The following is a 27,447-nucleotide window of genomic DNA, read 5'->3' as shown; positions in this document are numbered from 1 at the left end:
AATAAACTCATTCCTACACCCACCGCCTATCCGTTGATTAAAAATACAATGCCTTATTTGGTAGACACTTAAACCACATCAAACTTTAGGAAAACTTGGTTCAACTTTCTTTCAACTATATGTTAATGATCAGATATTAACTTTGAATGTATGTACATATATATACATATATAGTCATATACTGGTCATACTCACGTCCTTCTCTTTCTTACTAAGATGAACACTGCAGCCGCGATCGGTGATGTGATTACCAGACATATTACAAGGATGACCACGAGTATAGGTCCTGAACCTGAAAATATAAGGCAACCGTAGGGGTCAGAGGCAGGGGCGTCAATCCGTTTTGAAACGTGGGGGGACGTAATCGATAATAGTAATCCGGCCGTAAGTACTATCTAAGCGGAGCGCCACCATCGGTTGGCGCGCAGCGTACAAGAAAATTTTACTTCTGGCAGACCCCTCAGATTGCAGGAAACGGCACTTCCCGTGCATTATGGCAGTAAGCAACACCCCTAAAATTGATAAAAATTTCCGGCAATTTTTTATTTTGGGAAATATTTTCGAAGGAAGTGATCGCCATTTATTCCTCAGTTTACCAATTCCTCGTCTCCCAGAAGCGCCCAAAATTTAAGATATCGAAACATTTTTGTGTTGGCTGATCCATGATCACCGCCCATGCCCGTGAGAAGTGGTGACTGGGTGAATAAAAAGCTATGCCGTTTGAAAACATGGGCAGAAAAAGCAAAAGTAGCGAAACCTAAGGTAAAACGCGGGATAACGAAGTGATTATTTCCAGGTTAATTGAGACTGTATCAAACACTAGCTTAGGACAAACATATTCAAAGGTAATGGCATTACTAATCCCGATATGTCGTCTTTGAGGTGTGTGGAAAATCCGCAACGACCATCAAAGAGCAATTGAATATTTAGTCTACTTTTCGATTTCGAAAACACTTTTTTTTTAAATTATGACAAATTTTATGACACCTTTGACAACAATTTTTTTTGGGGGTGGGGGGCCTGTGCCCCCCGGGCCCCAATGGGCACGACGCAGATCGCGGCCAGATTTTAGGAGTGAAAGATTGACAGGGCCGCACCTAACCAACGACCTGCTGTTGATTTCAAACCTTTGATTCCGAGGACGTTCAAGCAATAGGTGTGTGTACTTTATCTGTATTCACAAAGCCATAATGTCAATACAGTCCAGTTGATAATTAATGGTGATAATAGACCAACCTGACAGCATCATTTGTGCAGATAAATTCTAAGCAGCTAGCTCGTTTTTGGTGATGATGCAAAATAGATTGATTTTTTTCTTTTTCTTGAGACATCTCACGGGCCGCAAAAAAAGCACTGGCGGGCCGCATGTGGCCAGCAGGTTGCCCACCCCTGGTCTATAGGAACGATGTCCCAAAATGTCCCCTGACATATAGGCGAAGGAAGCTATCCGCCGCGACTGCATGTGAGTTTCTCGACTTTCCGTCCTGGGAGTCATACCACAAAATGGTGCATTTCCTCATACGCCATTATTAATAATTTAAATAACTAACTAATAAGGCATAGCCCAGATCCGAGTTCGTACAGCGAGCTTACCGCAAATTTGGCCAAAAGTCGTCAAACGCCAGCATGTTAAACCAGGTTGCTAGGTCTACGAAAATACATTTATATGAAATTTGAAAACAAGGATTCAAGACAAACCACTTTTATTATGTTTTCAGGACCCCACACATGCGCATGTATCGTCAAACTTAGAATAGGTCCCATGTGAGTGGTGGCTAAAGTGATGAAGGCATGAACATAAATCAGTGGTTGTTCGTTGGAGTCCTCAAGCAAGTTACCTCGGTTGCTAGGTAGGATCTGCATCTGGTTATCGGGTGAATTCTGGTCGGAGCGTACTATGTAACCACCGTGTACCCAGGGACGTAGCTAAGGCCTGATGATTGGGGGGGGGGGGGTGTAGTGGCTGAAAATCGGTTTTGAAGCCAGAAAATTCCGACTGCTGCTTTGTACCCCCCACTCTCGCGCTACTCGTCAACGATGCGGTCAGTGTCAGTCAGAAAACCCAATCTTTCGCGACTGCACTGTTGCGATACATTTGTACCCACTGGCACACATTTCACAAACTTATTGCCCCCCCACCCCAACCAAATATTTTAGTGACATCTGGGCAATATGCTGATAGCTTTTGGGCACCTACTGAAAGAAAGATCATTTGCAATGTGTTTTTCAGTGGTTAAACTGATAATAATATTACCCAACAATTCTCACCAATACGGAAGGGTAATAAGACGGAAAATGATTGCATGCTATTTGCATGCGATGTAAAAACCGATGCATGCCTGTATGATATGCACATCATCATGCGGAATGCGCGCGTAGCGCGCGAAAAATTTTGGTTATATTTTCGGGCAAGTCGTTACAACCCCCCCCCAAAAAAAAAAATCGAATTGGGCCCCTACGCCTATGACGGTAGTTCTATTAGGCATTTTTTTGTAGTATTCAAAATCATACGAAGCTTTGTACGGTGGAGTATAAGTCGAGATACAATTTTCCAAAGTGGCAAGGAAAACGTGGTAAATATGACAGGTTAAGGGTCAATTTTGACCGAAATTTAAAAAAAAATAGGTCATGCACAATAACAGGGATAAATGAATAGGCCTAGATAAACTAGAGTGCGACAGTCGGAAATTCCGACTGTCGCACTCCAATTTTCCAACTAGTGTCAGTTTTACAAAGTTAAGGGGTGAAACACCCACACACCCCCTCTAACGACGTCCCTGCGCGGTGAATATGGAACACGATCACATGGTTCAGCCTCTGTAGAGTCATGGTGCTCCGTAGCCTTGTCTTCAAACGCCTCAAAACTAAAAGATCTCTCGGCGTCCGTCGAACTGGCGGAGGAGACGAGGACCACAAGAGAGCTTCGACTTCACCAAACATAGCCCGTACCGCTGGATTCATCCACTTGAATATTTGTCTATACCCTTCAACCGACGACGAATGGAACTGGCCTCGAAAGAAAGGCAGACTTAGCTTAAGATTGTTGGAGAGCTCAGGGTACCAACTCACGAGATCTGGGTGGAATTCTCCATTCAGCAACATTGAGTGATATTCGAGGATATGAATCCTAAGATGTGTAAGCCGTAACCAAATAGAGCCACGACACCACTCTTTTTCCAAATGTGTGGGGGGGGACATTTGATATTGTTTTCCCCATCCATCGAAATGTGGGGGGACGTGTCCCCCCGTCCCCCCCCCCCTGGATTGACGCCCATGGTCAGAGGTCATGATCATTTCAAATAATTAGAAAATTGTTAACAAATTTACTTTTGGAATGTGTTTCAAAGTATGAGGCAACATTTCTTTGGACGGTGAAAATGTTCAAAATTTCTTATCCAGTTATCAATCACTTACTAGTTAAGATTCCATTGAGCCGAAAAAGTAGACGGTTCCTTGATCTCATCAATTAAATCTTCACTCTGTGACCTCCTACACTCTCCCCGCCTCTACCTCTCTCTATCTCTATCTCTCTCTCCACCTCTCTCCACCTCTCTCTCTTTTTCTTTCTCTTTCTCTTTTATAATCCTCAAAATCAAAAGATTATGTCGAATGTCTTCCAACATAGACAGCATTTAACGTCAGCGGCATATACTAAGCATACACCATCATACTACAACAAGAACTTTACTTACCGGTACCTCCATACGCTTTAGGGGTCAAATTTGGTACTGTAGTAGTACTGGTTGGAGGTTCTGACAATAAAAGTTAACAATAAACTAGTTTGAAATGAGATCGAAATCTTACATCAACCAGCCAATGACATGGAACATATTTATTGTGATTAATAGAAGTCAAATGTCCTCTTCAGAAGCACATACACACATACCCACACACACACACACATTCTCAGAAGGTGTTCTTTATCAGCCGTAGAAAGTATACAACCAGTTCAATTAACTCAATGATTGACACTTTTAGTCAAGTGAAAGCATCGCATGGAACTTTATTCTCATCTTTAATAGAAAGACTGCATCTCCACGTGGGTCAATATAATATAGAGATATGAGATACACCTGCGTTTACCTAGCGTGGTGGCCAATTGGCTAAGGCGTCGGACTTGTGATCCAAGGATTGCTGGTTCGATTCCTGCCTAAGTTCAATACATTGTGTCCTTGGGCAGGATGCTTTATCTCAATTGCCTCTCTCCATCCAGGGGTTAAACAAGTTACCTGTGAGGTAACTTGTAATTGGGCGCAGTATAAAACTGCAGCAGACTGGAGGGATTGTCTCTGGGACAGGTTATGTAATGTCAGCGGCATTCACTAAGCAAACACCTTTATCAAACTAGCACAAGAACTACTTACGTCCATTCGCTTCAGTGGTCAAAGTTGGTACTTCAGTACTACTGGTTGGAGGTTCTGACAAGCAAAGGATACAGTACACTAGTTTGTAATGAGATCGAAATCTTACATGAACCAGCCAATGAAATGAAACATATTTATTGTGATAAATAAGTATTACCATCATTTCAAGTAAAAAGCATTTTTATATAGATCTATAGAACTAACAACGACGAGGGCAGGAGGCTGGTTTAGAAGACAAATATCCTCTAACGGCACACATACACGCACACACACACGCGCGCGCGCACACACAAAAGGTTCTAGGAAATATGGCAATTGACAACTTGCACTTTACACTTGATTCAGCTATTAAAGTCTCTCGCTATCTTTCAAGACAAAAGTATCCCAGCCCTTTCTGCAGACATGTAGAACTTCCAACAAATTAAGCCGTCACGAATCTTAGTAAACTGTGCGAAGTAACAATAATATGTCAGATTGGCTACACAACTCATTAGCACTTATATCAAAGATAGATACCAAGCAAAGGTATTTATATCAAATATAAGTGAATAATCAGCTCGTCCCGAAAATGTACTTGGCTGCTGTTGGATGACGTCATATTTGATTATTGTGTTCTAATGGATTATTTTAGGCCCAAAATATTGCAAGTTCTTCAACTTTAAGGAGATACAAACTCAACCATTAACTTTAACTTTTATTGTAATGATCTTTGTGAAGAATAAGCCCCCCCCCCCCCTCCCCCTCACCCGCCCCACTCCTACGTCAGCTACGAATAAAACCTTTTTCGTTTGGGTGATATCCTAGCTTAAAAGTCGTGTCTGGCAGCCGTCATTTTAGAAATCTGTGATGTCATAACGTCAGTAGGATCCGAAACATTTTACTTTCTATTTGTTTTCTATTCTTATTTTAAAGGTAGAATGTCAAAGGTGTTAACATTAAAATCAATGCCAACATATAGGTCGTATGAAGAGCTTCATAAGTGAACATTCAGCATGTGTAAAACCCATCTCTATCAAAATAAAAATAAAACTTGAAAAAAAAACAACATTTAAACAAATGTGGATCGATGATTGATCAAATCTCATTCTCGTGTGTGTTTTTGAAACATTAAATCATTTTGTGATAAAAAGATTTTTCTTCGATGTTTGGGTAAGTTGTTTAAGACAGGACTTCATCTCTATCACATAGATCAATGATGATATTTGGGTTTCCTGACTGGAGAGTGGGATGAGGAGGGGAGAGGAGGGTAGTTGTTCATGACAGTCATCTCTATCACATAGATCAATGATGATATTTGGGATTCCTGCCTGGAAGGTGGGATGAAGACGGGGGGGGGGGGGGGGGTTGGTCATGACAGTCATCTCTATGACGTAGATCAATGATGATATTTGTGTTTCCTGGCTGGAGGGTGGGATGGGAGGGGTCGTGGGGTGGGAGGGGGAGGGGGGAGTTGTTCATGATAATTATCTCTATCACATATACCAATGGTGATTATTTGGATGTGTGTCTCCTTTTATAGTGACTTACTGCAGTGCTCAGAGTAATCAAAGCAACAGTTCTGGTGTTCTTCACAGAAGTTGTTACAATGGCAGTCATCGGATGAATTGTTATCAGCACCACATCTCGTGGCACAAGATGCTAGCTTATATACAGAAAGGAAGATATTACAACTGAACACTTTGAAATAAAACATCACCTTATCAATTCGAAATAAAAACATAAGAAACAAGAAAGAGAGTAAAAAGATGTATATAGCTTTAGTTGGTTGATCTCTTGAGTAAGGCAAAATATGTCACCCACACAGGTCTAAGCAATTGTTGATTGTCATAGTTGAAAGGTGAAATAGGACTAATGCACTAATGCTGCTTACTTCGGCCGACTGATTGAACCAAAGCCAATTAAGGCAGAGCACTGATCCGTCACGTTACAAATTGTCAGGGTGCACCTAATTAATTTTAATATCGTAAAAAGCAATCGGTTCATAAGTGGTATGACAGAGATCAACACATCAGAAAAATGCCACTCCACGACCGTTTTCATCCTTTGAGGCTCATCGGGCGAAGCTAGGAATCGAACCACGAACCTTTGTGTCACAGTCCGTACCACTCGACCACAGTGATTCTACTGTTGTGTGAATGCGTATAAAATGGCTTTGTATAACTGTCAATCAGGGCATTTATATATATCTATATCTATATATATATATATATCTCTATATATATATATATACATATATATATATATATATATATATATATATATATTCTTATTAAATATATTTATATGTGAGTTCGGTGGCGTGGGTGTGGGTGTATGTGCTTTATAATGGAATTAACTTGTTGATTAAAGTGCCCTGCAGCTAAGAGTGAATATAACTCGACCGAATGGTTTCCAATGTAAGTGTGGCTGAAACGCGACTTAAGTGTGCGAGGGAAGTGCACCAGGATGGGGTGTAATGTAAGGTGTAATGCTTGTTATGCCTGTAGTGCCTACAACAATGTAGTTTTAGGAAGCTATGCAAAATACAATTAATATCACATACATTTCTAAACTATATCGAACACTTACTACAGTCTTCATAATCTTCGCAGCAGTTGCGACATTTAATACACTGGTAATGGCATTGGCAGGGGCGGCCTCTATCATAGCCAAGGAAACAACGACCAACACAAGAATCTGGAATAAGAGCAGACGGAAAAAACAGTGGGTTCGACTAATGATTAAGTCTTGACCAACACAATAACAAAGAACGGTAACACTTTTGGTTTTGTTTGATTTGGTTTGGTTTGGGTTTTTCATTCATCTCTCCGAATATGCCAACATTTTGGAAAAAAAGTACATCGTCGTGGTGGTTTGATTGTTTACTACAACGTAGTACTGAGATAAAGATTGTTTAGACTTTCGATATTAACTGTATAATTAAGCTTTAAGACTTTAATGTCCTCAAGTGACATGTCACAATGTGTTATAAACTTTGCAGGAACAAATGGACAGTTGTTGAATATATATATCCAATATATAATATCCAAATCATGCTCTGTTCATGTTTTATTTGATATTAAAAGAACATGTTTTGATTGAATTATCAGAGTTGATAAAAACGTTACCGATTAACATGAAACATTAAGGAATGCACTGAGGAGCCGATGTCATCATAAAGTTTGCCTCAAAGGAGCAGTCTCGAGATTGGGCCATATTTTTAAACTGAATATCTTTAAAGACTGAAATAGTTGTAGGAACATGAATGGCACTCAGACTGCTTTTATTTTGTCTTGTAGTAACACATATCAAGACTAATGTTCTTCCCAAAGCCCTCCTTGCAATTTCCGAAAAGGAACTCTAATCCAACATTCATCTGGCTGCAGTCTTGCATCTTTCCTTCTTTTAATCATTGTCATTATGGATAATGCAATACCCAGATAGCACCTGAAAGTTAATTTATGACCAACGACAGCCCCACCACCACCAACCACCACCCTCACCACCCCATCTCCCTTCACCCTATATTTACTTGAAAAGGCATACGGAAAATCGAGTTATAGTTAAATAAGGCACAAACCCAACCATCCTCTCCAGCTAACGTGACAAAGACCTTGGGTGATGACCAACTCATGTACAAAAGGGCTTAGAAAAATCTAGCTCCGTTTTGGGATATATCCAAATCTGAAGGTCTGGGGTTTGTCTTTTCGACATCCATCATGTCAACCTCCAATAGCATATGAAATCTTAAAGCTTTTACATGTTTTTCTTGTCACATTTTCATGGTATAAAATGTATGAACAGTGTCAACACTGAAAACAATGCCATCAATTACGACATATAAACAGCTTCAATATATTAGAGTCAGCATCTCCAATTCAGTAAGAGAAAATTGTATAAAAGAACTTAAAGAATAATATGATACATTGAAACACATTTTAGCCCGTATTGTCAGATTAAACCTGTGATATTTCCAAAAGGAAATGCGATTAAATATTATTTTTCATATTGCTGTTTGGGAGTAGGTGATCAACACAGTGATCTCTATAGGGTGTACGTCTCTTGTCTGGACGGTGGAATGAGGAGGGGAGGGGGTAGTTGTTGAAAACAGTGATCTCTAACACATAGATCAATGTTGGTGGTCGGGTGTATGTCTCTTGGCTGGAGGCCGGGATGAAAAGGGGGGAGAGGGTAGTTGTTGATAACAGTGATCTCTATAAGATAGATCAATGATGATGGTTTGGTGTGTGTCTCTTGGCTGGAGGGTGGGATGAGGAGGGGGAGGGGGTAGTTGTTGATGACAGTGTTCTCTATCACATATTAAGATCAATGATGATGGTAGTTTTTAGACCGGACCTCGTTATGCAGTCATATTCGTGAAACATATCTAGCTGGAGATGGGAATGAATTTCACATCACATTGTAAGTATTACTCAATCTTATGGTCATCGGTACTTACCCCTTCTACCGCCCATGCCAATGCCTGTGGTTTCACAGCTGCGCGTTCCCCCTTTGGCTAAAGAAAATGAGAAGCAAGTAGACTACATTTAGTGTAAAAACAAACTTACAAATGTGTGCTCATACTTCCTCAAATTTGTACTTCACAATTGTCGTTTTATGGAGACAATAAGAAAATATGCTCAATTTTCAACAAACTTTAGCAGGAAATATTTTGTTTTAGTTAATGTTAAATATATCAATGACACTCAATGAACTTTCGGATTCCCTGCTTCATCAATTATGGAGTTACATGTACACCAATGCAGGAAAGAGGAAGGAAATTAATGAAACCTATTAGTAACAAAAATTTTCAAAGTTTTCGGGTTTAATGGAAAGTGTCTTCTCTATCACTCGTCTTTACAGGATGCGGTGAATTTTGATCATATTAGGCTTAACTTGACAATTAATATTGTTGCGGAAAATTACTCAAAATTCACCCACCCCCCTCCATAAGAGTAGTAACAGTCTAAAATCTCCATTTTACTTTCTATGCTACAAGAAATATAGAATACACTGCCAAAATTTATGAAGAATATTCACAATGCAACATACAAGGAAGTAGAAGCCTACATGCTTTAGAACGAGTATCATACTTGTGTTTCAGAGCCTTTATTGATTGATTGATTGAATGATAAATGTCATCTATCGATTAAGCGTATCTATGAAATCGCACATACAGCGAGGACAATTTTTACTATACAAGACTTGCTAAATAAGAATTATTGTACTTTTTCACCAAGTCTAAGGTTATGTCACGGTAGGCTACTCCGACGATGCTATATAGCTGCACGGCGTCTTATAACGATGTGGATATATTCAGTAATCTGTACCTACCTTGGACAACCCCAGATCGTCGCATCGTTTGGCTCAGCAATGTTGTAATGAGCAAACTCCAATGTAACAATGTTTGGGTTGTCCATAGCATCATGGTACTACTCACTACTTCTTTACATCCAATATGCACCACCAACACCTATACAACTTATATACTATATTGTTCAGAGTCAGCGGCTTAAATAATGCGCTGGGTGAAACAGAATCAGAAACAGGAAGTACTTCGAAACCTCTTCTGACTTAAACAAACGAAAGGTTTTACTCATTTTAGCAATACTTCATAATAACTGTGGTTTGATATATGCCTGTGGTTTTAAAATAATGAGAATGGCTTGACTCTATTATCGCATATTAATTGTTCCGTTACCGTTATTACTTTCAAAAACACACCCCCACATGTATATATGTATATATATATATATATATATATATATATATATATATATATATATATATGTATATATATATATAGTACTGTTTTACTTTCAAAAACACCCACCCACATGTATATATATATATATATATATATATATATATATATATATATATATATATATATATATACATACATATTATTATTATTTAATGATGTTATGTCGTGACATTATCTTGAAATATTTTTTCTTTGTAACTCTGATATGCAACGTTACTTTCAAATCCTTCTTCTTGATTTGCATATTCATTTTCTTTTACCGAAGCGTAGTAAACACTGCCCTGTTCCTCCGCCCCGTACCGGATATGACATCAGTAGGCCCACTGCTATATCGTTACTTCCGATTTCAGTCGTCGGTGGATTTCTAACGAAAAACGAATAGATATCTTGTTACCAAGGTGACATGGAACGCCAAAAGGATACTTATATGTACATGTAAGAGCAATTTCGGTACCAAATTGACGTGATAAATTTTCAGTATAACTCTTATTTTCAAAAGCATTGGCAATGGTGAATGCAGGGAATCTATATACCCATTCCTACACCAACCGCCTATCCGTTGGTTGAAAATATTATGCATTATGTGGTAGACAATAAAACCACATCAGACATTAGGAAAACTCGATTCAACTTTCTAACAACTTTTCTTTCATAGCATTTACTAAATTGTTTAAAAAAAGATCGGATGTAAGTAAGAATTATTTCATTTTATGTATTTAGCTATTTACATGCATTGTTTTCTGGATTACTAATTGAGCTAATTGAATCAATATTATTCAGATTGATCGGTATCGATTGATTTTCTACACAACTCATTCCTTATGCTTTTATATATATATATATATATATATATATATATATATATAGACATGCTGGTCATACTTACGTCCTTCTCTTTCTTACTAAGATGAACACTGCAGCCGCAATCGCTGATGTGATTACCAAACATATTACAAGGATGAACACGACTATAAGTCCTGAACCTGAAAATATAAGGCAACCGTAGGGGTCAAAGGTCATGATCATTTCAAATAATTAGAAAATTGTTAAACATATTTTACTTTTTGAATGTGTTTCAAAGTATGAGGCAACATTTGTTTGGGCGGTGAAAATGTTCAAAATTTCTTATCCAGTCATCAATTACTTTGTCTTTCTCTTTTCTACTCCTCAAAATCAAAAGATTATGTCAAATGTCTTTTATACAATGAAACTTTAATCGTGTCCACAGACGTGCAACTAGGACAAGACCATCAGATTGTTCGCTTGTTTGAGGTCTTCAAAGCATGATGGTTCCTCCACTGATGTATCCCAGAATGCATCTACCACCGACTCGCACACGTCATCTGGAGGTTCCTATCCATGTACTCTGTTAGTGATAAATCTTTTACCAATGAATGTATTACATCTTGAATAGTGTCTTACGTGCATTTTGTCTTTGATAATAGTTCAGACACAAAAAGCGATGATGCAAGTTCGCTATCCAGAGCTTCTCGATAGAAGTCTTTGAAATATTTGATTTTTTTTAGTTTAATGATACTGTAGCAGCGTCAAAAATACGGTCAACGCTTTCCTTTACTCCCTCCCCCACCCACACGCCCTCAAAATTCACACTTCACTCATTTGGCCACGTACACCAAACAATTAAAGACGTTACTTTCATAATATGTAAACTTATTGATTTCGAACTCAAAATCTCGGCCCTTTTTTGCTATAGCAGCTCATTGTGGTGGTTGTCAAATTATGAAACGATCATAATGACCTTAACTGTAAACATCGAGATGGAACGGATGCCTAAACAAATTTGACGAAAGCTTCAGGTCACGTGATTTTGCGATGCAAATGCTCTATTGTCTACCAACATAGAAGTCAGCGGCATATACTAAGCAAACACCTTCATCATACTAGAACAAGAACTACTTACTGGTACCTCCATACGCTTTAGGGGTCAAAGTTGTTACTGCAGTAGTAGTGGTTGGAGATTCTGACAATAAAAGTATACAATTCACTAGTTTGTAATGAGATCAAAATCTTACATGAACCAGTCAATGACATGAAACATATTAATTGTGAAAATAGAAGTCAAATGTCTTCTTCAGAAGCACATACACACATACCCACACACACAAACACATGCTCAGAAAATATTAATTTTACAATTATTAATATTACTAACACTAATAGTAAGAATAAGAACAAGAACAAAAACAATGATATTGAGAAGACCAATAACTCTAAAGTCTCTATTTAACTATCTATGCTACAAGAAATATAGAATACACTGCCAGCAATTATAAAGAATATTTACAATGAAAACATACAAGGAAGTAGAAGCCTACATGCTTTAGAACGAGTATCAGCAGTGGTTTGTATTTCAGAGCCTTTATTGAATGATCAATGGATTGATTGATTGATTGATAAATGTCATCTATCGATAAAGCGTATCTATGAAATCGCACATACAGCGAGGGAAATAGTTACTATTCTAGACTTGCTAAATAAGAATTTTTGTACCTTTTCACTAATTCCAAGGTTACGTCATGGTAGGCTACTCCGACGATGCTATATAGCTGCACGGCATCTTATGACGTTGTGGACATATTCAGTAATCTGTACCTACCTTGGGTAGCACCAGTTCGTCGCATCGTTTGGCTCAGCAATGTTGTAATGAGCAAACTCCAATGTAACAATGTTTGGGTTGTCCATAGCCTCATGGTACTACTCACTACTTCTTTACATCCAATGTGCACCAACAACACCTATACAACTTATATACTGTATTGTTCAGAAACAGCGGCTTAAATAATGAGCTGGGTGAAACAGAAACAGAAAGTACTTCGAAACCTCTTCTGACTTAAACAGAACAGTCATACCGTATTACTCAGTTTAGCCATACTTCATAATAATAACTGTGGTTTGATATCTGCCTGTGATTATAAAATAATGAGAATGGCTTGACTCTATTATCGCATATTAATTGCTCAATTACCGTTTTTGACTTTCAAAAACACACCCCCACATGTATATATATAAATATATATATATATATATATAATATATATATATATATAATAATCACTATAAAATATATATAATAATAATTATTAGTATAATCTCGTGTCTCGTGCAACCTGTTTTGAAGTTAGCTAGCTTAAAGGAGTTGACTGCAGTTCTAGCAAAATTCCAAATTCTTTCATCTTTCAAAATCATGTTATTCATATTTTTTTCCCCGATCGTTTAATTTTCTCGATTCTGTGATATTTCTTATTTATGTATCTCTAGATCGGAACAGAGAACTACAAATGCTTTCGGGGTTTGGTACATATCGTATATTGGTCACGATATCATAACAAAAACACTGCACAAACTGGGCTATTGTTGTCATAAAGAGGACTGTGGACTGTTGGGAAATCACGTTCTTCCTTAACTGGCGGATATCACATTAGTGTCCATTGCTCCCTACATATAGAGCAGGGTTGTCCAACCTACGGCCCGCGGGCCACAGTCCGGCCCGCCGCAGGGTTGCGTCCGGCCCGCCAGAGATGCTCTACAGTGCGAAATTTTAGTGAGCAGATTTATTGGTAACAATTTGAAGCTATATAATCAATCATTCGAACCTTCTGGGTCCAAAAAACTGCATACAGGTCAGTTTGTGTGACACTCTCTCAGCGGAGGGGGGGGGGGCTGAACTTTATTCATCTGATTTATCAGGAAGGGAAATAAATCAGTGCGCTCCGCGCGCAGTGCTCACATTTTGTTGCCTTTGGGCTTCGGGCAAAAAATCGAAAAATCGAGCGTAGGGTTCATGTGACCCCCTCCTTCATCATAATCATACCACGTGGCCCTCCTCTGCAAAAGGTTGGACAACCCTGATATAGAGGCTGATGACCAGGTGCGATTCCCGGGTGCGATACCTGGAAAACGTCGGAAAACGTCGATTTACATCATATATTCATGCCTTTACCAACATCTTTAACCAATTCGTGGTAATTTAGATGAAATTTATCCAAAATAGCTATGCAACAAACGAAACATTTTGCTGTATGGCAATGAAACACTTTAGAAACGAATATTGATGATTATGAAAGAAGTATTTCAATCTTATAAGATTATTCACTAATTCCACAAAATATCTGTAACATTTCGAAACGAACCTCTTTAAGCCTCGTTACAAATAGTTAAACTGTTTATTATTAAATTCGATGTTTCGCTCACTGACTTTTCTTCCGCCCTTACGTTGGGTGCACTTTTTTTTGGTCACCAAAAACATTTTTTATTCCTAAATACCAGTATTACGGTCGATGGAAATATTTACGTCGTTTTCTTTGATATTATACGATGGGCGTGGTGTCGTGTGATGTAACGTGAGGTGATATATGATGTGACAAGATGTGATGTGTGATTTAATGTTGTGTAATGTGATGCTGCGTGATAACATATCATGGGATTTATGGGATTTGGTGTGATGTAATTTGTGATGTAATGTGTGATATTGTGTGATGTGATGTGGCGTGATATCATGTGATGTGATTCATGGGATTAGGTGTGATGTAATTTGTGGTGTAATGTGTGGTATTGTGTGATGTGATGTTGTGTAATGTGATGCTGCGTGATATCATGGGATGTGATGTATGGTATTAGGTGTGATGCAATTTGTGATGAAATGTGTGGCATTGTGTGATGTGATGTGAAGTGGCGTGATATCATGAGATGTGATTGTGGTATTAGGTGTGATGTAATTTGTGATGAAATGTGTGGTATTGTGTGATGTTATGTGATGTGGCGTGATATCATGTGATATGATGTGATATAACATGATGAGATGTAACGTGATGTCAAGTCATGTCATAATATGTTCCTCTTTAGCGAAAAGGTATTTCATAAATATAATATTTTTAAAATTAGCATTTTACTCATATGCGATTTGATGCCTCTTTTCTCTAACTCTAAAACATAACGTTTGTATTCTACAACACGAGAATAACATCATGCAGCTTCGGTCAGTGGCGGAGCTAGGGGTATTGGTCAGGGGGTCGAGAACGGTCTGTAGAGGCGCTTGCGACACCATCTAATCGTAGCGCCACCACAGGTTGGCGCGGAGCGCACAGAAATTTTTTGAGTAAAGATACTTCCTTGATTGCAGGAAATGACCCTTTCCGGGCCTTGCTTATTTGCAGATAAACGGAGAATAAATAGGTGTCGTCGCCATTTTGTCGGAAAATTACACCAACAGAATATGACAAATGTCAATAGGTATATGAGAGCGCAATAAAATAGTCAATAATCGCGAATAAGTAAACAAGTAGTGAAAAGCTGAAAAGGGCGCCAGCAGTCCATTTGAGTCCGTCAGGGGGGGGGGGGCATCCGCCCCTCTGACTGTGTGGACGCTCCGCCTCTGGCTTCGGTCCTCTGCCGAATATGACGTCATTGGGGTAATTACCATACTAATTGTCTCAGTTCTTCCTTTCGTTAAATTTCTAGCACACAAAAAAATGATGCGATATATCCCAGACTATTATTTCAATGATTTACTCGAAAAGTACTGAAAGTGAAAAAATAAACGCGGAAGGCATTCTTTAAACTTCAAAGAACTTGTATATTTTCATGGTTTGAACGTTATGAAAGTAAACTGAGTTGAAAGGTAATGAAATGGAAATATTCGCTGCAAATTTGACTCAATGTACCTTACTTCCTAATATACATCAAATAACAAATCTAACATCGTGTAAAACTTGACAAACAACCCCTTAGGGTGCTCCGAAACCAAAATGGGATCCTGGTAAAAGGATTCTTTTGTCGTTATATTAAAAATGTTCATAAATTCCCATGCACTGCAGCAATTTCAGTACCATTAGGTCGATACGAAAAACGTGAAAAACTTTGCCAGTAAGACTGAGTTTTCAATTTAACTAATAGAGCACAGGTAAGATCACATTGGTCAGGAGCAAGGGCGTAGGAACCGGGGGGCTGGGGGTGGGGGGCGCCAGCCCCCCAGTGAAAAATGTGGAGGGGCGGAAGTATCATTCCGCCCCCCGGTTCGCAAGTCAGAAAACCCCTTTCTCATTTTCAAATGAGAAGAAAAATCTCATTTGGAGCACCAAATTGCATTTAAGGCCAGGTGAAAATACAAAATTAAGTCTACAAATTGGAGTGGGTGTTGAAGTGTGCTATATTGCACCAAATTGCATCTGAGGCCACCTGGAAATGCAAAAAATTGCAAAGGGGAGGGGGAAACCCCCTCCCCCAGGCCGGCCATCAGTCTTCAGCCCCCCACACAAAAGTACCTTCCTACGCCACTGGTCAGGAGAGTATAGTCACGTGATGTTGATGTACATATTACTACGTATTAGTTGAATAATTACTTAATGGAACAAATGAGGGATTAATTAACACTTACTTACACCGATTGGACAATGTCCTGAAATGTAATAGGTTGTGACCTACAAGTGACGTCAGACCACCTGAACACGTGCGCGTGGGAATATGTGTTGCATATTCCCTTATGCTAATGCGCCGCACTGGACCCCAAAAAATTGCAGTTTTACATAATATTATACATTCTATTGTATGTAAAATTCTATCCTTATAATATATATATATATATATATATATATATATGTATATATATATATACATATATATAAATATATTTATATATATATTCTTAATTTTCAAATCCTTGGCACAAGCTAGAAATTATTTCATGATGTTATGTCGTGACAATATCTTGAAATATTTGTTTTTCGTAAATCTGATATGCAAAGTTACTATCAAATCCTTCTTCTTGATTTGCATATTCACTTTCTTTTACTGAAGAGTAGTAAACACTGCCCTGTTCCTCCGGCCCCGTGCCGGATGTGACATTAGTAGGTCCACTACCATTTGCGTTACTTCCGTTTTCAGTCGTCGTTGGATTTCTAACGAAAAACAAATAGATATCTTGTTACCAAAGTGACATAGAACGCCAAAAGGATACTTATATGTATGGACGAGCAATTTCTTAACCACCGCGGTACCAAATTGACGAGATACATATTCAGCATTGCATCTTATTTTCAAAAGCAGATGCTATAGTGAATGCAGGGAACCCAATAAACTCATTCCTACACCCACCGCCTATCCGTTGATTAAAAATACAATGCCTTATCTGGTAGACACTTAAACCACATCAAACCTAATGAAAACTTGGTTCAACTTTTTTCAACTATATATGAATGATCAGATATTAACTTTGAATGTATGTACATATATATACATATATAGTCATATACTCGTAATACTTACGTCCTTCTCTTTCTTACTAAGATGAACACTGCAGCCGCGATCGCTGATGTGATTACCAAACATATTACAAGGATTACCACGACTATAAGTCCTGAATCTGAAAATATAAGGCAACCGTAGGGGTCAGAGGTCATGATCATTTCAAATAATTAGAAAATTGTTAACAAATTTTACTTTTGGAATGTGTTTCAAAGTATGAGGCAACATTTCTATGGACGGTGAAAATGTTCAAAATTTCTTATCCAGTCATCAATCACTTACTAGTTAAGATTCCATTGAGCCGAAAAAGTAGACGGTATCTTGATCTCATCAATTAAATCTTCACTCTGTGACCTCCTACCCTCGATCCGCCTCTCTCTCTCTCCACCTCTTTCTCTTTCATTCTCCTCAAAATCAAAAGATTATGTCAAATGTCTTCCAAAATAGACAGCATTTAACGTCAGCGGCATACACTAAGCATACACCATCATACTAGAACAAGAAGTACTTACCGGTACCTCCATACGCTTTAGGGGTCAAATTTGTTACTGCAGTAGTACTGGTTGGAGGTTCTGACAATAAAAGTAAACAATAAACTAGTTTGAAATGAGATCGAAATCTTACTTAAACCAGCCAATGACATGAAACATATTTATTGTGATAAATAGAAGTCAAATGTCCACTTCAGAAGCACATACACACACATACCCACACACAAACACAATCTCAGAAGGTGTTCTTTATCAGCCGTAGAAAGTATACAACCAGTTCAAGTTAACTCAATGACTGACACTTTTAGTCAAGTGAATGCATCGTAAGGAACTTTATTGTCAAATTCAATAGAAACACTACATCTCCACTTGGGCCAAAATCATATAGAGATATGAGATGACACCTGCGTTTACCTAGCGTGGTGGCCAATTGGCTAAGGCGTCGGACTTGTGATCCAAGGATTCCTGGTTCGATTCCTGCCCAAGTTCATTACGTTGTGTCCTTGGGCAAGATGCCTTATCTCAATTGCCTCTCTCCACCCAGGGGTTAAACAAGTTACCTGTGAGGTAACTGGTCATTGGGCGCAGTATATAACTGCACCAGACTGGAGGGATTGTCTCTGGGACAGGTTATTTAACGTCAGCGGCATTCACTAAGCAAACACATTTATCAAACTAGCACAAGAACTACTTACCTCCATTCGCTTCAGTGGTCAAAGTTGGTACTTCAGTACTACTGGTTGGAGGATCTGACAAGCAAAATATACAGTACACTAGTTTGTAATGAGATCGAAATCTTACATGAACCAGCCAATGAAATGAAACATATTTATTTTGATAAATAAGTATTACCATCATTTCAAGTTAAAAGCAATTATTAAATCGATCTAGTGAAGTAACAACGACGAGGACAGGAGGCTGGTTTAGAAGACAAATGTCCTCTATAGGCACACATACACAAAAACCAACACACACGCACACGCATCAAAATGTTTTAGGAAACATGGCACTTGACAACTTGCACTTTACTCTTGATTTAGCAATTAAAGTTTCTCACTATCTTTCAAGACAAAAGTATCCCAGCCCTTTCTGCAGACATGTCGAACTTCCAACAAATTAAGCCGTCATGAATCTCAGTAAACTGTGCGAAGTAACAATAATATGTCAGATTGGCTGCACAACTCGTAAGCACTTGAAACAACGATGGATATTGAGCAAAGATGTATATATCCAATATAAGTAAATAATCAGCTCGTCCCGAAAATGTACTTGGGTGCTGTTGGATAACGTCATATTTTATTATTGTGTTCTAATGGATTATTTTAGGCCCAAATTATTGCAAGTCCTTCAACTTTAAGGAGATACAAACTCAACCATTAACATTAACTTTAACTTTAATGGTAATGATCTTTGTGAAGAATAAGCCACCCCCCCCTCCCCCTCGCCCGCCCCACTCCTACGTTAGCTACGAAAAAAAAAAGGTTCCGTTTGGGTGATATCCTAGTTTAAAAGTCGTGTCTGGCAGCCGTCATTTTAGAAATCTGTGATTTCATAACGCCAGTAGGATCCGAAACATTTTACTTTCTATTTGTTTTTTTCTTATTTTAAAGGTAGAATGTTAACAGTGTTAACATTGAAATCAATGCCAAAATATAGATCATATTAAGAGCTTCATCAGTGAACATTCAGCATGTGTAAAACCCATCTCTATCAAAATAATATACATGAAAACATGAAGACAAAAAACACTGAAACAAATGTGGATCGATGATTTCTTGTTTAGACTTGATCAGATCTCGTTCGCGTGTGTTTTTGAAACATTAAAGCATTTTATGATATCTCCGGAATGGAAAAAGATTTTTTCTTAGATGTTTTGAGGATAAGTTGTTCATGACAGTCATCTCTATCACATAGATCAATGATGATATTTTGGTTTCCTGGCTGGAGGGTGGGAAGGGGAGGGGGGGGAGACTTGTTCATGATAGCCATCTCCATCACATAGACCAATGATGATATTTGGGTTTTGTGTCTCCTTTTAAAGTGACTTACTGCAGTGCTCAGGGTAATCAAAGCAGCAGTTCCCTTTTTCTTCACAGAGGTTGTCACAGTGGCAGACATCGGGTGAATTGTACCGAGCACCACATCTCGTGGCACACGATGCTTGCTCATCTACAGAAAGGAAGATATTCAAACTGAACACTTTGAAATAAAACATCACCTTATCAATTCGAAATATAAACATAAGAAACGAAAAAGAGAGTAAAAGATGTATATAGCTTTAGTTAGTTGATCTCTTGAGTAAGGCAAAATATGTCACCAATACAGGTCTAAGCATTTATTGATTGTCATTGTTGATAGGTGAAATAGGACTAATGCACTAATGCTGCTTACTTCGGCGGACGGATTGAACCAAAGCCATTAATATATATATATATATATATATATATATATAAACATATATATATATTATTAGAGAAAACCAGAGAAATAAGATATGACTCATAATTGACAAATAAGGAGTAAGTTTTAGAAAATATATTGGAATTTTCGGTCCCCCTGGGACCTTCGTCAGCAATACTTGGCAGTCGAATGAGAAGTACAAAATAACTGGACTTATTAAAATACAAGTCTAAAAGTCCCAACACACGCATTCCGTTCGTTACCAGTTACAACCCCCTCATCAAATCTTTCATTTGCTCCATCAAACAGGAATTTGCTGTATTTCAAGACGATCAGTCTGTAGGAGAATCGTTTAAGGTACCCCCCATGCTAGCATTTCGTCAACCCCCAAACCTTAAATTTCTTCTCACTTCCTCCAGACTCCCCGCTCAGTTTCCACCTCCGCAGGCAATTTTCCTTGCGGTAAACCTAGATGCCAAATATGCCCCCATATTACCCCAGGCACCGTGGTCAAGATTCCCAATGTTGACTTTAGTCTAAGACCCCCCTTTCCCTCTCTTGTGATTCTATTAATGTTATTTACATTTTCTATTGTGTACTTTGCAAAGAGGGCAATTATGTAGGTGAAACAGGCTCCCGATTCCGCTTACGTTTTAATAATCACAAAAAAATCTATTCGTGATAATTTTGCAGGATTCCCAGTTTCCGAACATTTCAATCTTCATAGTCATTCTCTAAAAAACCTAAAATGTATTTTAATTGCCTCGAATTTCAAATCAACTACTGAACGTAAACGTAAAGAAATCGATTGGATCTTTCGTATTAAGTCTCACATCACCGGCCTCAACAAAGACTTGGGACCCCTTAACAACTATCAGTTCTACAAGCATATGTAATCCGTTCTTTGCTCCTTAATCCGCTTCCTGTATAGTCATGGTTTATTTGGTTTTAATTCCATCATTGCAACTTACACTTATCTAGCGTCATACTTTCATTGTGTCACATTTTGTACTTCTCATTCGACTGCCAAGTATTGCTGACGAAGGTCCCAGGGGGACCGAAAATTCCAATATATTTTCTAAAACTTACTCCTTATTTGTCAATTATGAGTCATATCTTATTTCTATGGTTTTCTCTAATAATATTTTCTTTTGGAGTAAACGTGGATTTTCGTTATATTATATATATATATATATATATATATATATATATGTTTATATATATATATATGTTTATATATATATATTTATATATATATATATATAAATAAACATATATATATATATATATATATATATAAACATATATATATATATATGTATTCTTATTTTCTTTCGTTTGTGCCATTATGGAATTAACTTGTTGATTAAAGGGCCCTAAGGGTGAATATAAGTCGACCAAATAGTCTCCAATGTAAATGTGGCTAAAACGCGACTTATAAGTGTGCGAGGGAACGGGACTAGTACGTGCCTGCATCAATGTAGTTTTAGGAAGCTACGCAAAATACAACTAATATCATATGTACTTAAACACATCGCATACATTTCTAAACTGTATCGAACACTTACTACAGTCTTCATAATCTCTGCAGCAGTTGTCAAATTTAATACACTGGTAATTGCATTGACAGGTGCGGTCTTCATTATATCTATCGAAACAACGACAATCACAAGAACCTGGAATAAAAGCAAACGGAAAGAACAGTGGGTCCGACTAATGTTTAAGTCTTGACCAACACAATATGAAAGAACGGGAACACATTTGGTTTGGTTTGGTTTGATTTGATTTTTCATTCATCTCTCCGAATATACCCAAATTTTGGCAACAAAAGTACATCATCGTGATGGATTGATTGTTAACTACAAAATAGTACTGATAGTAAGAGTTTTATAGAACATCGATAGTAACTGCATAATGAAACTTTAAGACTTTAATGTCCTCAAGTGACATGTCACAATGTGATAACAAACTTTACAGGAACAAATGGACAGTTGTAGAATACCATCCACATCATGCTCTCTTATGTTTTATTTGATATTAAAGGAACATGGTTTGGTTGAATTATCAGAGTTGATAAAAACGTGATCGATTAACATGAAACATTATGGACTGCACTGAGGAGCCGACGTCATTATAAAGTTTGCCTTAAAGGAGCATTCTCAAGATTGGGCCATATTTTAAAAGTGAATATCTTTAAAGTAGCTGTAGGAACATGAATGACACTCAAACTGCTTTTATTTTGTCTCGTAGTAAAACATATCAAGACTTATGTTCTTCTTAAAGTCATCCTTGCAATTTCCGAAAAGGAACTATTATCCAACATTCATCTGCATCGTTCCTTCTTGTAATCATTGTCATTATGAATAATGCAATACCCAGATAGCACCTGAAAATTAACTTATGACCAACAACAGCCACCACCACCACCAGCCACCACCCTCACCACCCCACCTCCCTTCACCCTATATTTACTTGAAAAGGCATACGGAAACACGAGTTATAGTTTAATAAGACACAAACCCAACCATCCTCTCCAGCTAACGTGACAAAGACCTTGGGTGATGACCAACTTATGTACAAACGGCTGTGAAAATTCTAGCTCCGTTTTGGGATGTATCAAAATCTATAGGTCTGGGGTTTGTCCTTTATAAATCCATGATGGCAATCGTCACTTGCATATGAAACCTTTAACCTGTACTTGTTTTTCTTGTCACATTTTCGTGGTATAAAATGTGTGAACAGTGTCAACACTAAAACTAATGCAATCAAATACGACATATAAACAGCTTCAATATATTAGAGTCAGCAACTCCATTAAAGAAAGAAAAAATTGTATAAAAGAACTTAAAAGAATAATATAATATATTGAAACACAATTTAACCCATATTGTCACATTTAGGCTTAATCAAGTCTTTAGTCTTGTGTGTGTGAGGGATCATTCAACCTGTGATATTTCCCAAAGGAAATACGATTTTTTTCTTTCATATAGCTGTTTGGAGGAGGTGATCATCACAGTGATCTCTATAGGGTGGGTGTCTCTTGGCTGGAGGGGGAGAGGAGTGGGAGGGGGTAGTTGTTGATGACAGTGAACTCTATCAGATAGATCAATGATGATGGTCGCGTGTGTATCTCTTGGCTGGAAGGTGGGATGCGGAGGGGTGGTGGGGGAGGGGGTAGTTGTTGATGACAATTATTTCTATCACATAGATCAATGATCATGGTTGGGTGTGTGCCTCTTGGCTGGAGGGTGGGATGAGGAGGGGGGAGGGGGCTGTTGATGACAGTGATCTCTATCACATAGATCAAATGATAATGGTCGGGTGTGTGTGTCTTGGCTGTAGGGTGGGATGAGGAGGTGGATAGGGGAGCTGGAGGGTGGGATGAGGAGGGGGTGGATGAGTAGTTGCTGATGACAGTAATCTCTATCACTGCACATAGCTCAATCATGGTGGTCGGGTGTGTGTCTCCTGGCTGGAGGGTGGGATGAGGAGGGGGAGGGGGGAGTTGTTGATGACAGTGATCTCTATCACATAGATCAATGATGATGGTCGGGTGTGTGTCTCCTTAAGTAGTTTTGAGACCGGACCTCGATATGCAGTAATACTCTTGAAACTTATCTAGCTGGAGATGGGGATGAATTTCACATCACATTGTAAGTATTACTCAACCTTATGGTCATCGGTACTTACTGCTACTACCGCCCATGCCAATGCCTGTGGTTTCACAGCTGCGCGTTCTCCCTTTGGCTAAAGAAAATGAGAAGCAAGTAGACTACATTTAGTGTAAAAACAAACTTACAAATGTGTGCTCATACTTCCACAAATATGTACTTCACAATTGTAGTTTTATGGAGACAATAAGAAAATATGCTCAATTGCCAACAACTTTAAGCAAGAAATATTTTGTTTCAGTTTATGTTAAATATATCAATGACACTCAATGAACTTTCGCATTCCCTGCTTCATCAATTGTGGAGTTACATGTACACCAATGCAGGAAAGAGGAAGGAAATTAATGAAACCTATTAGTATCAAATATTCCATATCTTTCGAGTTTAATGGAAAGTGTCTTCTCTATCACTCGTCTTTACAGAATGTGAAATTTGATCTTATTAGTCTTAACTTGACAATTAATATTGTTGCGGAAACTTACTCAAGGTTCATCCACCCCCCCCCCACCCTCCCCCATCTCCCGTACGTCTCAAACACTAATTATACAATTATTAATACTACTAACTCTAACAGTAAAATTAAGAACAAGAACAATGATGATAAGAAGAATGATAACAGTCTAAAATCTCCATTTTAGTTCTATGCTACAAGAAATATAGAATACACTGCCAGAATCTATGAAGAATATTCACAATGCAACATACAAGGAAGTAGAAGCCTACATGCTTTAGAACGAGAATCAGCAGTGGTTTGTGTTTCAGAGCCTTTATTGATTGATTGATTGAATGATAAATGTCATCTATCGATAAAGCGTATCTATGAAATTGCACATACAGCGAGGGAAATAGTTACTATTCTAGACTTGCTAAATGATAATTTTTGTACCTTTTCACCAAGTCCAAGGTTACGTCATGGTAGGCTACTCCGACGATATATATAGCTGCGATGCTATATATGTCCACGGCGTCATAAGACGCCGTGGACATATTCAGTAATCTGTACCTACCTTGGACAATCCCAGATCGTCGCATCGGTTGGCTCAGCAATGTTGTAATGAGCAAACTCCACTGTAACAATGTTTGGGTTGTCCATAGCATCATGGTACTACTCACTAGGTCTTTACATCCAACGTACACCAACAACACCTATACAACTTATATACTATATTGTTCAGAGACAGCGGCTTAAATAATAAGCTGGGTGAAACAGAAACAGAACAGGAAGTACTTCGAAACTTCTTCTGACACAAACAAACGGCACAGTCATACCCTTTCACTCAGTTTTAGCCATACTTCATAATAATAACTGTGGTTTGATATCTGCATGTGATTATAAAATAATGAGAATGGCTTGACTCTATTATCGCATATTAATTGCTCAATTACCGTTTTTGACTTTCAAAAACACCCCCACATGTATATATATATATATATATATATATATATATATATATATATATATATATATATATATATATATATATATATATATACAGGTGGCACAATAATTACTGCAAGTTTTTACTTACTGCAAATTAAAAAAAAAATAATAATTTAATTGAAAAAAAATTGAATTTTAAATATAAAAAAATTTGAAAAATATATATATATATATATTTTTTTTTAATTTACTGCAAATTTTCACCTGTCGGACTCGTATTTCAACGTGTAACAGCTTTCCAGTAATTACTGCGCCAACTTTAACACATGTTACCGTGTTGCGAACACAGCGCAGTAGTTACTGATGCACGGTTGTGGAACATGAACAGTAGTTACTGTACTAGCTTTGAGTATCGGGTGCGATACCAGTATTACGGTCGATTGAAATATTAACATCGTTTCCTTTGATATGATACGATGGGTGTGGTGTCGTGTGATGTAACCTTATGTGATATATGATGTGATAAGATGTGATGTGATGTTGTGTAATGTGATGCTGCGTGATATCATGGGATGTGATGTATGGGATTAGGTGTGATGTAATTTGTGATGTAATGTGTGATATTGTGTGATGTGATGTAACGTGATTAGGTGTGATGTGATATATGATGTGATAAGATTTGATGTGATGTTGTGTAATGTGATGCTGCGTGATATCATGTGATGTGATTTATGGGATTAGGTGTGATGTAATTTGTGATGTAATGTGTGGTATTGTGGTATGTGATGTGATGTGGCGTGATATCATGTGATGTGATGTAACGGGATTAGGTGTGATGTGATATGTGATTTGATTTGTGATGAGATTTGATGTGATGTGATGTAGCGTGAAACGATGTGATATGACATGATGAGATGTAACGTGATGTCAAGTCATGTCATAATATGTTCCTCTTTAGCGAAATGGTATTTCATCAATATAATATTTTAAATTAGCATTTTACTCATATGCGATTTGATGCCCCTTTTCTTTAACTCTAAAACATAACGTTTGTATTGTACAACACGAGAATAACATCATGCAGCTTCGGTCAGTGGCGGAGCTATAGGGGTATTGGTCAGGGGGAGAGAATGGTCCGTAGGGGCACTTGCGACACTATCTAAGCGGAGCGCCACCACAGGTTGGCGCGGAGCGTACATAAATTTTTTGAGTAAAGATACTTCCTTGATCGCCGGAAATGACCCTTTCCGGGCCTTGCTAATTTGCAGATAAACGAAGAATAAATAGGTGTCATCGCTATTTTGTTAGAAAATTACACCAACAAATTGTGACAAATGTCAATACGTATTTGAGAGCGCAATAAGAAAGTCAATAATCGCGAATAAGTAAAAAGTGGTAAAAAGCTGAAAAGTGCGCCAGCAGTCCATTTGAGTCCGTCAGGGGGGGGGGAGGGGGCATCCTCCCCTCTGACTGTATGGACGCTCCGCCTCTGGCTTCGGTCCTCTGCCGAATATGACGTCATTGGTATAATTACCATACTAATTGTCTCTATACTCAGTTCTTCCTTGCGTTAAATTTCTAGCACACAAAAAAATGATACGATATATTCCAGACTATTATTTCAATGATTTACTCGAAAAGTACTGAAAGTGAAAAAATAAACGCGGAAGGCATTCTTTAAATTTCGAAGAACTTGTATATTTTCGTGGTTTGAACGTTAGGAAAGTAAACTGAGTAGAAAGGTAATGAAATGGAAATATTCGCTGCAAATTTGACTCAATGTACCTTACTTCCTTATATACATCAAATAACAAATCTAACATCGTGTAAGACTTGACAATCAACCCATTAGGGTGCTCCGAAACCAAAATGGGATCCTGGTAAAAGGATTCTTTTGTCGTTATATTAAAAATGTTCATAAATTCCCATGCAATGCAGCAATTTCAGTACCATTACGTCGATACGAAAAACGTGAAAAACTTTGCCAGTAAGACTGAGTTTTCAATTTAACTAATAGAGTACAGGTAAGATCACATTGGTCAGGAGCAAGGGCGTAGGAACCGGGGGGTGGGGGGCGCCAGCCCCCAGTGAAAAATGTGGAGGGGCGGAAGTATCATTCCGCCCCCCGGTTCGC

At 38.1% G+C, this 27,447-nt stretch overlaps 2 protein-coding genes across 3 annotated transcripts in view; both read right to left on the bottom strand.

The window, feature by feature from the left end:
• Positions 1-27,447, bottom strand: part of LOC139966161 (uncharacterized) — a 60,880-nt gene that overhangs the window by 11,467 nt on the left and 21,966 nt on the right. For both annotated transcript variants that reach the window (XM_071968913.1, XM_071968923.1), the window contains exons 7-14: positions 12,032-12,091; positions 10,997-11,093; positions 10,371-10,474; positions 8,803-8,859; positions 6,933-7,040; positions 4,365-4,418; positions 3,693-3,752; positions 196-292 (exon numbers count right to left, since the gene is read on the bottom strand). In XM_071968913.1, the coding sequence (XP_071825014.1) occupies positions 196-292; positions 3,693-3,752; positions 4,365-4,418; positions 6,933-7,040; positions 8,803-8,859; positions 10,371-10,474; positions 10,997-11,093; positions 12,032-12,091 (637 nt within the window). The remainder of the gene's footprint in view (positions 1-195; positions 293-3,692; positions 3,753-4,364; positions 4,419-6,932; positions 7,041-8,802; positions 8,860-10,370; positions 10,475-10,996; positions 11,094-12,031; positions 12,092-27,447) is intronic.
• On the bottom strand, positions 15,511-25,135 carry LOC139966275 (uncharacterized). Its single transcript, XM_071969133.1, has 8 exons — positions 24,940-25,135; positions 23,952-24,008; positions 21,830-21,937; positions 19,911-20,030; positions 18,557-18,610; positions 17,883-17,942; positions 17,392-17,488; positions 15,511-17,024 (listed from the first exon to the last, which is right to left on the bottom strand). The coding sequence occupies exons 1-8, from the start codon at positions 25,031-25,033 to the stop codon at positions 16,817-16,819; spliced, it is 798 nt and encodes a 265-aa protein (XP_071825234.1). The 5' UTR covers positions 25,034-25,135; the 3' UTR covers positions 15,511-16,816.

The sequence above is a fragment of the Apostichopus japonicus genome, chromosome 1 (assembly GCF_037975245.1).
Source record: "Apostichopus japonicus isolate 1M-3 chromosome 1, ASM3797524v1, whole genome shotgun sequence".
In the NCBI taxonomy this organism is placed as follows: domain Eukaryota; kingdom Metazoa; phylum Echinodermata; class Holothuroidea; order Aspidochirotida; family Stichopodidae; genus Apostichopus; species Apostichopus japonicus.
This window is presented reverse-complemented; position numbering and strand designations above follow the sequence as displayed.